General features: G+C 52.5%; 1 protein-coding gene across 2 annotated transcripts in view; it reads right to left on the bottom strand.

The window, feature by feature from the left end:
• Positions 1 to 13,859, bottom strand: part of SREBF2 (sterol regulatory element binding transcription factor 2) — a 59,469-nt gene that overhangs the window by 11,372 nt on the left and 34,238 nt on the right. For both annotated transcript variants that reach the window (XM_057742126.1, XM_057742127.1), the window contains exons 8-12: positions 13,364 to 13,556; positions 12,610 to 12,791; positions 10,160 to 10,436; positions 7,499 to 7,668; positions 1,238 to 1,406 (exon numbers count right to left, since the gene is read on the bottom strand). In XM_057742126.1, the coding sequence (XP_057598109.1) occupies positions 1,238 to 1,406; positions 7,499 to 7,668; positions 10,160 to 10,436; positions 12,610 to 12,791; positions 13,364 to 13,556 (991 nt within the window). The remainder of the gene's footprint in view (positions 1 to 1,237; positions 1,407 to 7,498; positions 7,669 to 10,159; positions 10,437 to 12,609; positions 12,792 to 13,363; positions 13,557 to 13,859) is intronic.

Raw genomic sequence — 13,859 nt, forward strand, 5'->3', positions numbered from 1 at the left:
TATGTGGGCTCTGGACTGGCTCCAGTGGGGCATGTGAGGGGGGCTGTGTCTCTTGGCACAATGCTCAGCTCTTCCATTCAAGGTTGGCAGCTGTAAGGTGGAGGCCACAAGCCTTGTCAGAAAACAAAACGGGAAGGTGGACAACACCCCTGCCCAAGGCTCGGGGGCTGCCTCTTCTCCTGTGGCTCAGGGGACAGCCAGCAGAGAACGAGGCACCAGCTGCTGCCTGATGGGATTAGGAAGACCCTGCTCCTGCTTACCAGAGCCTTTGCAATGACTGTGACAACTGACTGTCACCAAGTCCCCCAGTTGGCAGGCCCAAAGGAGGGCGTCACCAGCCCCTTCCCCTCACTCACACGCCACAGACGTGTGGGTTTCAACTTGACAAGAACAGGGAGGCAGGACACTTATGAACACATTCTGGGCAACAAGGCCAAGACCAGAGCCACCGGAGGTGAGAGAGCCGGGGCAGTCCAGGGCACAGACTGGGCAGCCTGGCAAGGAGGCTGAGACTTACGATGGCGTCTGCGTTCATCCTTACTTTCTGGAGTCGCGTATCATTCTTACTTCGAGCAAAAAGTTTATCAAAAAGAAACGACAGTGGAACCTCCCTCCCCTGCAAAATGTTTGATACACACCCCTGTACCTGCAGAACATGTCTGACTCTGCCCAGCCTCCCAGTGCAGAGAGGAAAAGTGCAGAAAGCAGAAAGCCACTGGCTGCTCAAGTCTAAGTCAACCGGAGCAGCCTCTCCCGCTCTGAGGCTGGGAGAGTCGCCTCCAATCACTGTCAAACACTGGGGACGGCAAGCCAGTGTCTCCTCCCGACGCCTGGAGCCCTGTCCCTGCCACCGCTCTGAGCACTTGATGACCGTCTGTCGCCTGTTGTTCCCTAACTGCTCCGTCTATGTCTGCCTGCTTTCCGGGGCGGGGGTGGGGGTGGGGGAGACTGGGGCCAGCGAACAGCAACCCCACACATTCTCCGAGTCTCCAAAGCACCCAGAACAAGGGCAAGATTCCAGCCGGTGCTCAGTCACCATGAGTGACTCTTGGCGGTGTGACTGATGTCAGGGCCACGGGCTCTGAATGTCAGAGAGGTGAGCTGCAAACCCAGCTCAGCTGCTGACCTCCCTGTTTAAGGAAAACACAGCTGAGGCATCCTGTGTCCCCCCGCCTGTGTCTGGAGTGTCGTCACTCTGCGGTACTGGTGGCTCTTGTGGCGGCACAGGTGTTCTCACCTGGGTTCCTCTGGGCACAGTACAGGCTCTCCTTGGCAGCTGACTTGATGGACCAGCTCCGCTCCATGAAAAACTTCTGGCCCAGCGGGTGGCAGAGCCAGCGCAGCGAGTCGGGAACAGCACTGCGCTCGGGGCCACACAGGCTCCGGGCGCGACTGAGGAAGTAGCTCTGTGGAGGCACAAGGACCACGGTGACACTGGGGTGGCAGAATGCTAGCTGCACCACCGTGGTGGCGGCGGGCTGGGCCCTCATATACCAGGAAGGAAACGCCCCCCTGAAACCTGGGCCAAGGCCCCACGGACAAGCCCCATCGGGAGGGAGTGGGGCCAGCCTTCAGCCCGCAGAGCTGAGAAGGGCTCCCCCGGCCCCCCGAGGCACTTCAGCCCTCAGCCCCGGCAATGGCGCCACACCCTCACCAGGCGGCCCCCTGCATCCTGGCACTTTTTCTCATCTGTCACTTAATTACATATCTTACAGAGGATTTTTAGGCAAAACTATATTCCGCTTTGACCGATTTTCATCTCTTTTACCTCTGCACGTAAAGAGTTTAGAACAGGCACCCAGCAAGTGGTCAGTGGCTGTTATTTACCGTCACTGTCACTCTAGAAAGCACTGGAGTGAGAGGGCAGCCCTGAGGCTCGCTGGGCCCCCTGAAGAGAACCCCCGCCATCCCTGGATGAGCCCTTGACATGAACACTGGCCTAGTGAGGAAAAGACCTGAAAGCCTCTTTGCTGGACAATTCAAAGCGCCAGTGCCCCAGTTTCCCAGGCCCCCCTCTGCCCACAGGGTAACACCACTCCAGGGCCCCAGGAATAAGACTTGCAGGGACAATACTGTCTACCCACGTTTTGAGTAAGCGTTATCTTTATTCTAAAACCCATGATTTCCAACCCATAAAACCACTCAATACAGGCCAATCTGAATGAGAAGCTCAGCAGAGAAAGATGGAGGGAGAGAGATGCGAGATGCAGGGAGCCCAGAGGAGGGGCTGCTGGCTGGGCAGTGGACCTCAACCTTCACACTACATCCCTCGCCGCCACAACGAAGGTAGCTGCCTTCTTGTCTGGTTCAGTCTGATGGTTCTGACCTTTACTGGGCTCTGAGTAGCCATCAGCTAATGCGATGGCCTCAGAAGACGTGAATGCCAGGGTCGGAAATAGCCCTGCCAAAGTGCCACTTAAGGAACATGGACAGTCTTCTGACTGGCTCCCTCGGGGGAACCTGGAGATGGCTGCCTGAATCCAGAAGAAAAGCACCCAGCCAAACTGCTCTCTAATGTTATCACAGCACTCACAGGGCCCGGCGGGGCATGCCACTTAAATCTCTAATCACAGGGCCGGCAGCACTAATGGCCTTTTCTCCTCTTTGCTGACCACCATACTTAAAAAAGGGGACTGGAGAGCATATGTAGAGAATTCTATGACCTTCTCCTGACCCCCAGCAAAGCCCTCACTGGGTGTGAGCTTGTAACTGCAATAGTCAGAGAACAGCAGCTGAGGAGCCTGAAGAGGACAGAGGTTGGGGGTGGTCTGGTGGCAATTCCAGGCCCTTTGAAGACTGGAAACCTCTAACAGTTGCCCCCAACGCTCTCCTGAGAGCACATGCCTGATAAGCAAGGGAGCCGATGGCTGCTCCAGGGGAAACCGAGGACCACTGGTCCCTACAAAGGGCCCAAACGTCACCAACAGGAGCGGAAATGAAGCCTGGTTAGGTGCTATTGCAAGAGGAACCCAGAGAAGCCCTTTAGAAGATGAGTAAGTTAAAATACATTTTTAAGCTTAATTCTTAGAAAAGAAAAACTTTATAGTCATAACACATCTCAGCGGGAGGGGGAGCTCGAGTTCAGTAGTTTGCATTAATAAGAAATATAAATCCTGGGATAGGCATCCACGGTATGGCTTCTAGAAGGGAAACTGAGAAAACAACTTCTGTCGGTCTTTTAATTTCCTTGGCACTGCCACCCCATGATCATTTCCCTAAATTTTACAGACACCAGACTGCACTCCAGCTGGGGCTGAGGAGCCCCTCCCCCATGACTCGTCTGCTGGTGGCTGAACTGAGCAGCTGCGGCAGAAGACTCAGAACAGTTTGGATCCTGAGGGCCGCCCTGTACCCCTGGGCCAATTCCAACTCCAGCCTATGTCCTCCCATGCCAGTCTGACTTGGTGGTTCTCAAATTGTGTGTCAAGGCACCCCAAAGCACCGCAGCGAACTCACAGGGGTACCACTGGATATTCCACACTTTGGGGGGAAATACAACAATACTCAACATGAATCGGACACCATGTAAACCACTAGCCAGAGGCAGTTCAGTTTCAATGTGACGTTGCACGACCTTCCTCTGGGTGGTGTCATCTTTGGGAGGCTGAGTTTTTGGAGGCTGTTGTAATAAAAAGCAAGTGCTGTGTGAAAACTGATGTGGAATAGGAAATGAAGGTGGTGATGTCCAGCCTGATTTCAAAGTCTGAGAAGGCATATGCAACAGGCACACACATCCCATTAGTAAGTATGCATGGATATTAAGAATAAAACTAAAACACTATTTCTTCTTTCATATCTATGTATTATTTTTCCAAGTGGCCACTAAGTTGCTAAGACATAAATATATATTATGATGTTTTACCTAATTAACAAACAGAACTGTTAAGTATTTCTTTTAGCCCAAGGCAACCATGAAAAAATTACTGAGGCACAAAGGGTGCCATGAACCAAGAAAGCTTGGGAACCTCTGGCCTACACCATCTTCACAGAGGCCGGCCCTCTGCGTGACCCCTAGTGCCTGACTCATCTGCTGGCTAAATGCATTCCACCAAATTCAAAGCTTCTTCCTCTCTAAGAAAGTACTATCTGGGTCTCTTATTATTCCCCTCCCAAGAGAAGCAAACAGATGAGAGGGGAAGGTCCTTTCCTAGAGCCTGGTTCCTCTCCCCATTCCACCTTCACTGAAAACGCACATCTGGCAAAATACCATTCATGTTCCAGATACTGATCCTCTTTGACCAGCATCACACCTCTGGGAGACTTAACCTGAAGAGGTACTTGTACAAGCAGGTGAGGGTGCTCCCTGCAGCACCGCTTGCAACTGCAAATGCAGGACCGCTTCCAACCCAAACATCTGGTGGCAGCAGCAACAGCCCACTGCCTCCATCAGGACAGTACTTAAGTCCGACAGTACATGCTGGAGTAACAAGTACCTCTGTGGAACAGGAGGCGACAAACAAAGAGGCCCAAGGCTTATAATCTGGTTGAAAAAGCAAGTGGCAAAACAGGGTTTCTGGTATGATCACATTAAATAAGGTATAATGCACATATGTTCTGATGCACAGGAAGAAAACTTGAAGGAAATGCACATCAAACTGTTCACTGCTTGTCAGGTGCACCCGATGATTTTTTTTTTTTTTTTTTTTGCGGAGTGGGGGAACTCATTAGGGAACCATTTTCCCGATCCTCAGCTGCTACACACACGCCTTCCTCAAATGGACTGAGTCCCTTTTAAAGAGCAGATGTGTCTTAGCAACAAGGGCAATCAAAAGCCCGGTGGGATTTTTGGGATGATGGGATGATCCTAAAATTTATATGGAAAGGTAAAGAGCAAACACTAGTCACTAAAGCCGGAGGACAGACACTTCCAGATATTAAGATGTAGCAGAGGGCTTGGCCATTAGGGGTGTGTGGTGTTGGTGCAATGCAACCGACTAGAGTGTCAGGAAGCAGACTCATCACACGTGGATATTTAATTTATGCAGCAGGTGCCACTTGGTACAGTGAGGAAACGACAGTCATTTTAACAGCAGATTCTGGGGTACGGAGATGCACATATGAAAAACAAGCCAATCTTGCACCCCTACCTCCAACTCATATAAAACCCAGGTCCAAGTGGGTTATGGATCTATAGGTGAACATTTAAAAATAAAGTGTCTAGCAAATACCACAGCAGAGTATCTTCACGACTCTGGGTAGGATAAAGATATATTAAACAGGACATAAAATGTCTAACTGTTAAGGAAAAGACGAATAATCTGGATTTCATGAACATTTAGGAACTTGTGCTCATCAATTAACACCACTGAGAGAGCGAGCAGGCCAGCCACAGAGGGAAAGATGTATGCAGAGCACATATGCAACACAGGACCACAGCCAGAATAAAGAACTCCTTGAACCAACAGAGACATAACAAATAAAAAACAGGTGAAAGACCTGAACAGGGTTTTCACAAGGGAGACTCTCCAAATGGCCAATGAAAAGGTGTGCAACAACATTAATCACTTGGGAATTGCAAATGCAAACTATGAGATACCACCAGCAGGGCTAAAAAAACCAAACTGTCATGTGTTTGGTGAGAGTGCAGATCTGGAACTCGTCACACTGTTGGCAAAGTGAAAATTGGTACGTCCACTTTGGAAAACTGTCAGGCAGCGTCTACTGCAGCTGAACATATGCATACCTCTGACCTAGCAGTGTCATTCCAGAAATGCAGCCACACGTTCACTGAAAGATGAACAGGGATGTTCACAGCAGCACTATTTGTAAGTGCCTAGTCATACAATGGAATACTATTGACTATACGTAGCATAAATGAACCTTCACACATGACACTGAGTGAAAGCAGCCAGACATGCACAAGACGCACGGGTGACTCTCCTTTCACCGGGATGTTGGCTACCTGGCTGGGGGGCTTGGAGGAGGGGCAGTTTGCTGACTGCAAGGGGCCCCAGGGAGGCTTCTGGGGTCTTGGTTATGTTCTGTTTCTCCATTTGTCTGCTGGTTATGAGGATGTGCTCATTTTGTCAAGTCACTGACCTGTGTATTTATAATCTGCATACTTTTCTACATGCATATTGTACCTCAATAAAAGGTTTTCAGGAACAACAAACAACAGGCTGGTTAAACTACAGTGACAGAATTCAGAATGATGGTTACCTCTGCAGGGGGCAGCATGAGTGAAGGCCTGCAGGAGGCTTCTGGGGGTGATGGGAACACACTACTTCCTGGTCTGGGTGGCTGTTACATGCCACATACCAACTTACCTGGTAAGTTCATTTTGTGAAAATTCATCAAGCTGTTAAGTTAAAATGCGCAAATTTTTCTGTATGTTGTATTTTGATAAAATTAATACCTTCAAAATACTTCTGGGGGACAGAGAACTTACAAATGTAACAACACTGGCCCAGAGCACTAGGACTGCTCTCCGCCTAGATTCACTGTGCCCAGAAAGCCCACCTTGACTTCCTCTAAGACAGGGTCGGGAGCCCGGCGTGCTCTCTGGGCAGCCAGATGAGCCCCACCCTCAAACTCACCCTACTGCACCGAAGGCCTGGTCCTGGCCTGGGATCCTGCAAGACTGTGTGCTCCCCCAGGCAGGGCAAATGTCCTGCTCGCCACTGCATGTCCTCCCCAGGAAGTGCCTGGCCTAGAGCAGGGACTCAGTCACATTTGCTAAATGAACATCTTGTTTGGGTCCTGGAAACAGGGTTGAGACACAGAAAGTACGCTGGGCTCTCCCATGCCCTTTGTCACCCAGATGATGGTGACACACTTCAAGAAACATATCAGTGTCACCACAGGGCACGTTCCTGCTCACTCCCAGCTCATCAGCGCTATTAACGAGATATGGAAACAGAAGGGGAGATGTGACCATTCTATTCTGAATACAGCTGATGTGTTCGGCAGCCTACCCAACGTAGACATTGAATAAAACATGCCTGTGTCTGCTGGAGTGAGAGGAAGCCTGCGGTCAGCAGAGGCCGTGAACTGGCTGGTAACAAGGACGGTGAATTATCCAGCTGTGAATTCCCAGGGCTGGCCCTGCAACAGGCACACCAGAGGCGCCTGAAAAGCCAGTTCCCACCTGGAATCTGAACCGAGTTCCTCACAAGACATACACTGTTTTCCATTTCTAGACCCACAGTGCCGTGATCAACAGAAGGTAACAAACAGAATACCTCTGAATGAACAAACGAACCAGGAGACACAACCAGAAGATTCCAAGCAGAAGAGTCATACGTTAATCCCTGAATACAGGTCACTCTTATTGCTGAATCAATCCTCTCACCTCAAGGCACTAAAATGCTTTGCAAGGGCCGTGAGGGAGGAATGTGGCCTGTTTTGTTCACTGTGTGGAATGACTCACGGAATGAACAGCTACTCCTCTAGGTGGTCAGCAGCTAAGGGCACGGCCCGCGCCTGTGTTTGCCTCTTGGCTCCTGGCTGGGAAGGGTGCTCAGCGCAGGTGCACAGGAAGGACCTGCAGGACACTCACCGCCAGGAAGCCCAGCTTGCCTCCACTCCGCGTCTTGAGCCCCATGGCAGCCGTCAGGTGGATCTCCACCAGCGTGCTCGGTGGGATTTTCTCCTCTGCACACTCAGCCAGGTTCACAGCGCACAAAGCCATGTGCACCTCTGAACAGGCGGACCCCACAGGAAGCTTACCTACGGCAGCAGAAACGGACGATGACTGTTGACAGATTCCCTCACCCAGGCGTTTTCCTGCTTTCTCCGGCAACAGCAGAACCACAGGAGAAAGTCTGAACTCGGTGATCAGACAGTCCTGAACGGGGTGCCAGGCTCTGCGACTTAGTAGCCGTGTGCTCCTTTCTACCTCACAGGTTGTTGGGGACAAGTGAACATACACGTCAAGTGCCAGGCCCCGGCCTCATGTAATGGGAGTGGTTATGACTGCAGGCCGGTGAACAGGACTCAGAGGCAGGAACTGCAACAAACGGTGTCAACAGCATGGCCGTGTTCTGCTCATACAGTCCTGTGTCTCCAAACGTCGCAAGAAAGATTGTAAAGATTAAAAAGACAACAAAAGCTGACGTGAATTTATATTCAATCAACACAACCCCAGAATATATACGCATACGCCCTTTTGGGGGGGGGCAGTAACACAAAACTGAGCCATGATGGCCAGACACATCTTGGCGGGGAGGTGGAAGACCAGGAGAGGTTTACTGCACCCTCCCGTGAGGGCTGCAGCGCTCGTCTGCGGTGACCCTAAAGTCAGGCCCCGGGGTCCATCGAGGCTCTGAGGCCGTCACACTGCCGCCTGCTTTGGTCCTCACTTCGGCGCTGGGACAGGGCCAGGGCAGCTGGGAGGGGGCCAGGGCAAGCAGCGCCTCGCTCTGCTGAGCCTCAAGGGTGGCCCAGCCAGGCCTTCTGACCCCACCCAGCCCCTCTGGTCTTTTATCAGCCCTCAGACTTCATTCTGTACAGGCGTTAGGTGTCGGTCTCCCCCAGAGGCATCATCAACCAGGCTTTCTCCTTTGCAGGGAAGCAGGACAGAGGGCAATGTTCCTTGGTGCCTTGCTCAGGGCCAGGCCCAGTGAGTGCTCCGTGAATGTGGGTGGAATGAATGACATGAACCATCCCAGCTGGAATCCTCCTGGACAGATGCAGCCTCCTGATCAGAGACCTGGGATGGAGTTTGTTCCATCCCCCAGGGCGCACGGATGAGACAGAGAGGCAGGGAAGGTCTGCAGATGGGCCTCTGCTAGAACTCTACCAAAGCTCCAGGTGTTCACAGTCCCCAGCTGGCCCCAGTGTCTCACCTCCAATCCCCCTGAGGCCTGGGACGAAGCTCCCTCAGCCACCAGGGTCTTCATCACCTTCCGGTTACCACATCTCACCACTGCTCTCTGCCCTCATCTTATCGATGGCCCGGCAGCAACTTCCCTTCTTGAACCCTCTGACTTTGCTCCCCCCGCACCAACCCTCCTGGCCTCTCAGGCAGCCTCCGCCTGCCTCCCTGTCCCTGGCCTGGCTTTCCGTGGGTCTCCTTCCACATGCCCTCAGGGGCCCCTGCACCACAAGCCCTCCCATCAGCGCCCTTGATTGTCACTCTAAGCTGAAGGCCAAAGACCCAGCTCCTCTGCTTGGGCTACAGACCCAGCGCAGCCCCCACCACTGCACATCTCCCCTTGGTGTCTCACAGGCAAGTGTCCTGAGTGGAACGTCTCATCTCCTCCCTAGAAAACTGCTTTCCTCCTGTTTTCTTCATCTTTGTTGGTGGCAACACCATTCACCCAAACTCTCAAGCAAGAAACCAGGGAACCATCTTAGCCGGCTCCCATCCTTACCTTTCCCGCCCAATGAGTCCCCAAGGCTGCCAACCCCACCTTCTCCTTTTTCCCCGTCTGTCCTCTGGGCACCTGCGTTAGCTCCCACTCGGCCTCCCTGAAGGCAGCCTCAATCCTCTCTGTCAGACCGAATCCTCTCAACTTCAGAAGCACAGGCCTGATGACGTCATTTCCTCCACTGCCCTGGCTCCCAGCACTCTCCCCTTGCACAGCCCACTTGGGGACCCCTGAAATCTCCTCCTCCAGAGCCACCGGGGTGGTGGGGGGGGGGCAGCTCCTCCTTGGGAACGTACATCCCTCTGTCTGGAAGGCACATCCCCTTCTGCAGAGCTGGTGAGCGCTATGCATACTTTCATGCAAAGCCCAGACTTTCCTGAAACCCTCCCCAACAAGGACCCCTCCCCACCAACTGAAACCCAATTCTTTGCTACCTCTACCACACTGAACTGTAATTCACGTGCTGACCTGTCTGCTTCTCTATTAGAGCAGGAGTTCGTTGAATGAAATAAATGATTACCTTTCACTGAATCTAAGACGCCATCAATTTCAAGTTTCACCATTAGTCTGTCCCATCAAGGAGAAAACACTGCCAACCTAACGAGGACATTCGTTGTGCAGAGGACACAGCCAAGTGCAGAGACATTAATGTGAAAAATGTGTCTTAACCTGATGAACTGCAATCTTTGCCACCGTGGCTACGGGTGGAAGGTTTGTCTAACCATCCTAAACGGGCAGTGTAAAGGGGACTTTATTCGACTGCGGAAGAAAACTGGCAAACTGAGCCAGGGCAGAGCGATGCATGGCAGCACTTGGAGGCAAGCAGGGCCGTGGTGGCCACCCCTCACCTGTGATGTGCAGCTGGTGCAGCCTGTGATAGGCCAGGGCTGCATCCCGGGCGCTGGTCTTAGCTTCCTCCTCGAAGCCTGCAGCGGTGGCCGGGGTGGCCCGCCGGTGCTGGAAGACCTTCTTGAGCAGCCAGCGCACCAGGCGCAGCTTCTGCAGGCTGTAGCGGATCACGTTCCAAGAGAGGCTGCAGGCCAGGTCCAGGCGGGAGGTGGGCAGTGCCCGGCCCAACACCGACAGGCAGGTTTGCAGGTTGGCAGCGGCAGCCGTGAAGTTCCCCTAGCAAGCAGCAAGAAGGTATAATGTTCGCTGGCCTTGATGTGGCCTTTTTATTTTGCTTTAATAAAAACTCTCATTTTCTCTTCACCTCTCCAGATTATCAGAGTAATACATGCTCACTGAAGAAAATCTGGAAAAACTCAGAAAGCTACAAAAAAGTAAAAAGAAATCACCTGTAATCTTATCCCCCAGAAAGAATGACTGCTGACACTCTGATATATTTCCTCCCAGGCTTTCTACTAAACTGGGACTGTACTGTGTTCTACCTTTACGCAAATACTATTCAGAATTTCCCACCGTAGCTTTCATATATAAGATAACATGGATTTGGACGATGAACCATGTGCTCCTTTAGACTGTTAGGTTCTCAAAGTGTGATTCCTAGAGACCAGTAGCATCAGCTCCTGGGATCTTGTTAGAAATGCTAATTCTTGGTCCCCCACCCTTACCCTCCCTTGACCTCTGAATCAGAATCTCTGGGGTCGGGGTCTCTGGGTGAGTCTGATATCTGCTGAAGTTTGAGAACCACAGATTTAGGCAAAAACATAGCTAAACTACCCTAACCAAGGATCTGAGCAACTCTCTGCCAACCTGAGAGGGCCTAGCAGAGAGTACTGCCCTGTACTGAAGACCCCTTTCTCTGTTTTTCTCTTTACTGGAGGCTACACGGTCTTGAGAAACTGGAGTAAGTGCTCCTCTCCTTTCCCATCACGCAGTGGGTATGATATCTGTACTCTCCTTCCTGCACCTTCACAGAAAAGAGGATCCTTACAAAGGGAAGTGGATGCCAGCACCCTGAGGACGACACTCTCTAAGGTGGTGGTGGCGTCCTTCCAACCAGGAGGAGCACCTGTGTTTACAGATTCCAGAGGAGGTGGGCTTTCCCCTGTGTCCCCTGGCTCCTCTTCCCCATCTTTCCCAGGAATGCTGGTTGTTCCCAAGGCTCAGGCTTCGGCTCTTGTCTCTTCCCACTCACCAATCCAACTCTCCCTGGGCACCCTCTCCTGGCAGACGCACAGCTTCCAACCCACCCTGGTCCCGACCCGCCTTGGCCCCACGGCCTGCCTCCTGGTCAAGACGCTTCTCACCCTCAAGGCCCTCTCGCAGCACTTCCAAGCGACACAGTTACACGAAGCCCACCACAGCTTCCAGCCTCCCCCATCACTGAGTCACCGTCACCGCCACTTGCCTTCCATTTCACATCTCAAATATTTCTTGAATTCATGCCTTTCTTTTTGATTCCAGGTCCTTGTCACCTCTCCCCCGGCCTCTTCTAAGAGTGCCCTCACTTGCTTCCACCCACTTTGTGCCTCCCTCCCCCAACCCACCCTTCATATGGCCACCAGAATGACCTGTGAATCACAGACCTGAACGTGTCTCTAGGATATACATTTGGGGATGCTTTTCTTGGGGAACTGTCTTCTTTAAGGGGTAGTCCCGCAACAACCACATCTATATTCTAGTAGCCACAGCCCTGGATGTGGCCCACAGGTCCACTGATGGGCTGGTTGGCCAAATTCTCTCTTGTGGGTGCTGTAGCTTGCAGGCAGGGAGAGCAAGCCCACGGCTATCTGCTGCTGAGGGCTGTCCTGGTCCCTGTTCCTCTCGAGACTCTGGTGTTTAACTCTTCCTTCAGTGCTGTGAGTTGCCCCAGAATCCTTCCTGTAAACTTCTTTGTTGATTTCAAAAGAAACTTTCAGCTAATTTTCCTGCTCAAAAACTTTCCTGGTTCTCCAGAGAACTGGAACAAAAGCCCTAATCAGTCGCTAGTCAAACACCTCTCCAACCTGGGCCCTAGCTACACTACCAGCCTTAGCCGTTGTCTCCCCTGGCATACTCCAGACAGACCCATCTACTTGCCAGTCCCAAAACCCCATCTGTTCCTGCTGCCCTCTCCACTTGGAAGGTCCTTCCTGCCCTCAACAGCTCTGCTCAAACCCAGGCTCCCACAGCACTTTGTTCTCCCATCATCTACAGACTACAGATCATCTCGTGTCATGGAATCATTTCTGCACAGGTGCCCTCTCCTTCACCGCCCTGTGACTGTTTCGGGCAGGGTCCCTTCCTCCTCTTGCCCCCGGGGTATTTTTATACCCTGGGATGTTGGATACATGTTGCTGAGTTATGGGCCGAGCCTGGGCAAGGAAGGGGAAAGGCGGGCGGCAGAACTCACCCGGGCCAGGTCCAGGTCTGCCTGCTTCCGGTGCCTCCAGAAGGTGACCGAGCAGCGCGAATGCGGCCGGATCACGGGCTCCCCATGGACCAGCAGCTTCACAAACACACTCAGCACGATCACGCCATTCACCAGCCACAGGAGGAGAGTAGGCACCATCCAGTCGAACCAGCCCCTGGAACCTGCGGAGGAGCGAGGAGCATCTCTGCTGGGCCTGGCGGAAGGGCCTCTGGAAGCAGCCCTGGGACCCCGCAGGGCACCCGACGGACCCCCACTGTGACAGGAAAGAGACTCCTCCCTCATTTTTGGAACAGATGCGATTGCCTCATTTAGTAACAATGTCTAAGTGCTTAGGGTAGGAATAATACACACACCCTAGTCCACAGTGCAGCAAATTTGGGACAATTCTAGTCTAAATAGGAACCTGGCAGTCCTTGTCACTATGGGGCAGAGTGCCACGAAAATCTCTGTTAGCCAACGCAGGGTTAGGCTATTGGTTCAACAACTCAGGCAGTAAGAAGACCACCTCCTCCTTCAAACAGGCACCCCCCCAAACCCCCAATGACAGCAGTGCAGGGTCCTGACTTGTTTTGCTCTTTCTGACTGAACTTGGGTTTGCCCTGTTCCTTCCAAAATGCGACGTCTGCCAGTCCCTATCAGAGGTAAGCAGGAGCGGGCCCACGACAAAAGCCCTGCATGCAGGGCCTTCTCCTGCCACGGCAGCCCACCCACGCCCGGGTGGCCCTCCACCTACCTGACTCGAGCGACAGCATGCTGCGGCCAGAGCCTGAGTGTGGGTGCTGGTCTGAATCATGGGCCCCTCCCCACTGCAGCAGGGCGGTCAGGGGGTTAAAGGAGAGGCACAGGAAGGTGAGGAAACACAGCAGGATTCGCGAGCGGTCCACCATGCCCAGCGCTACAGGAGGAGAGTCTGGCTCATCTTTGACCTTCAAAACAGGCGGCCGCAAGGTTAGAATGAATCCTGCGTGGGGTTTTCTAGCATTTTCCTTTTATATATGAGGGTGAATCAAAAATTATCCGCACTCTGGCTGTAGAATTTATAGAGGTTTTAATATAACCGGAGTGCGGATAATTCTTGACTCACCCTCGTATATCAGAATCAGATTGTGAGATTTAAATTCAAGACCATTAAGTCGGATGGGAATAAAACCAGGCGGGAACTAAGAAGCTCGTGACTCTGCCACTGCTGCTCAGACGTGGGGGCACGCGCCCTCTTGCCACCTGGGAGG

The sequence above is a fragment of the Hippopotamus amphibius genome, chromosome 7, assembly GCF_030028045.1.
Source record: "Hippopotamus amphibius kiboko isolate mHipAmp2 chromosome 7, mHipAmp2.hap2, whole genome shotgun sequence".
Classification (NCBI taxonomy): domain Eukaryota; kingdom Metazoa; phylum Chordata; class Mammalia; order Artiodactyla; family Hippopotamidae; genus Hippopotamus; species Hippopotamus amphibius.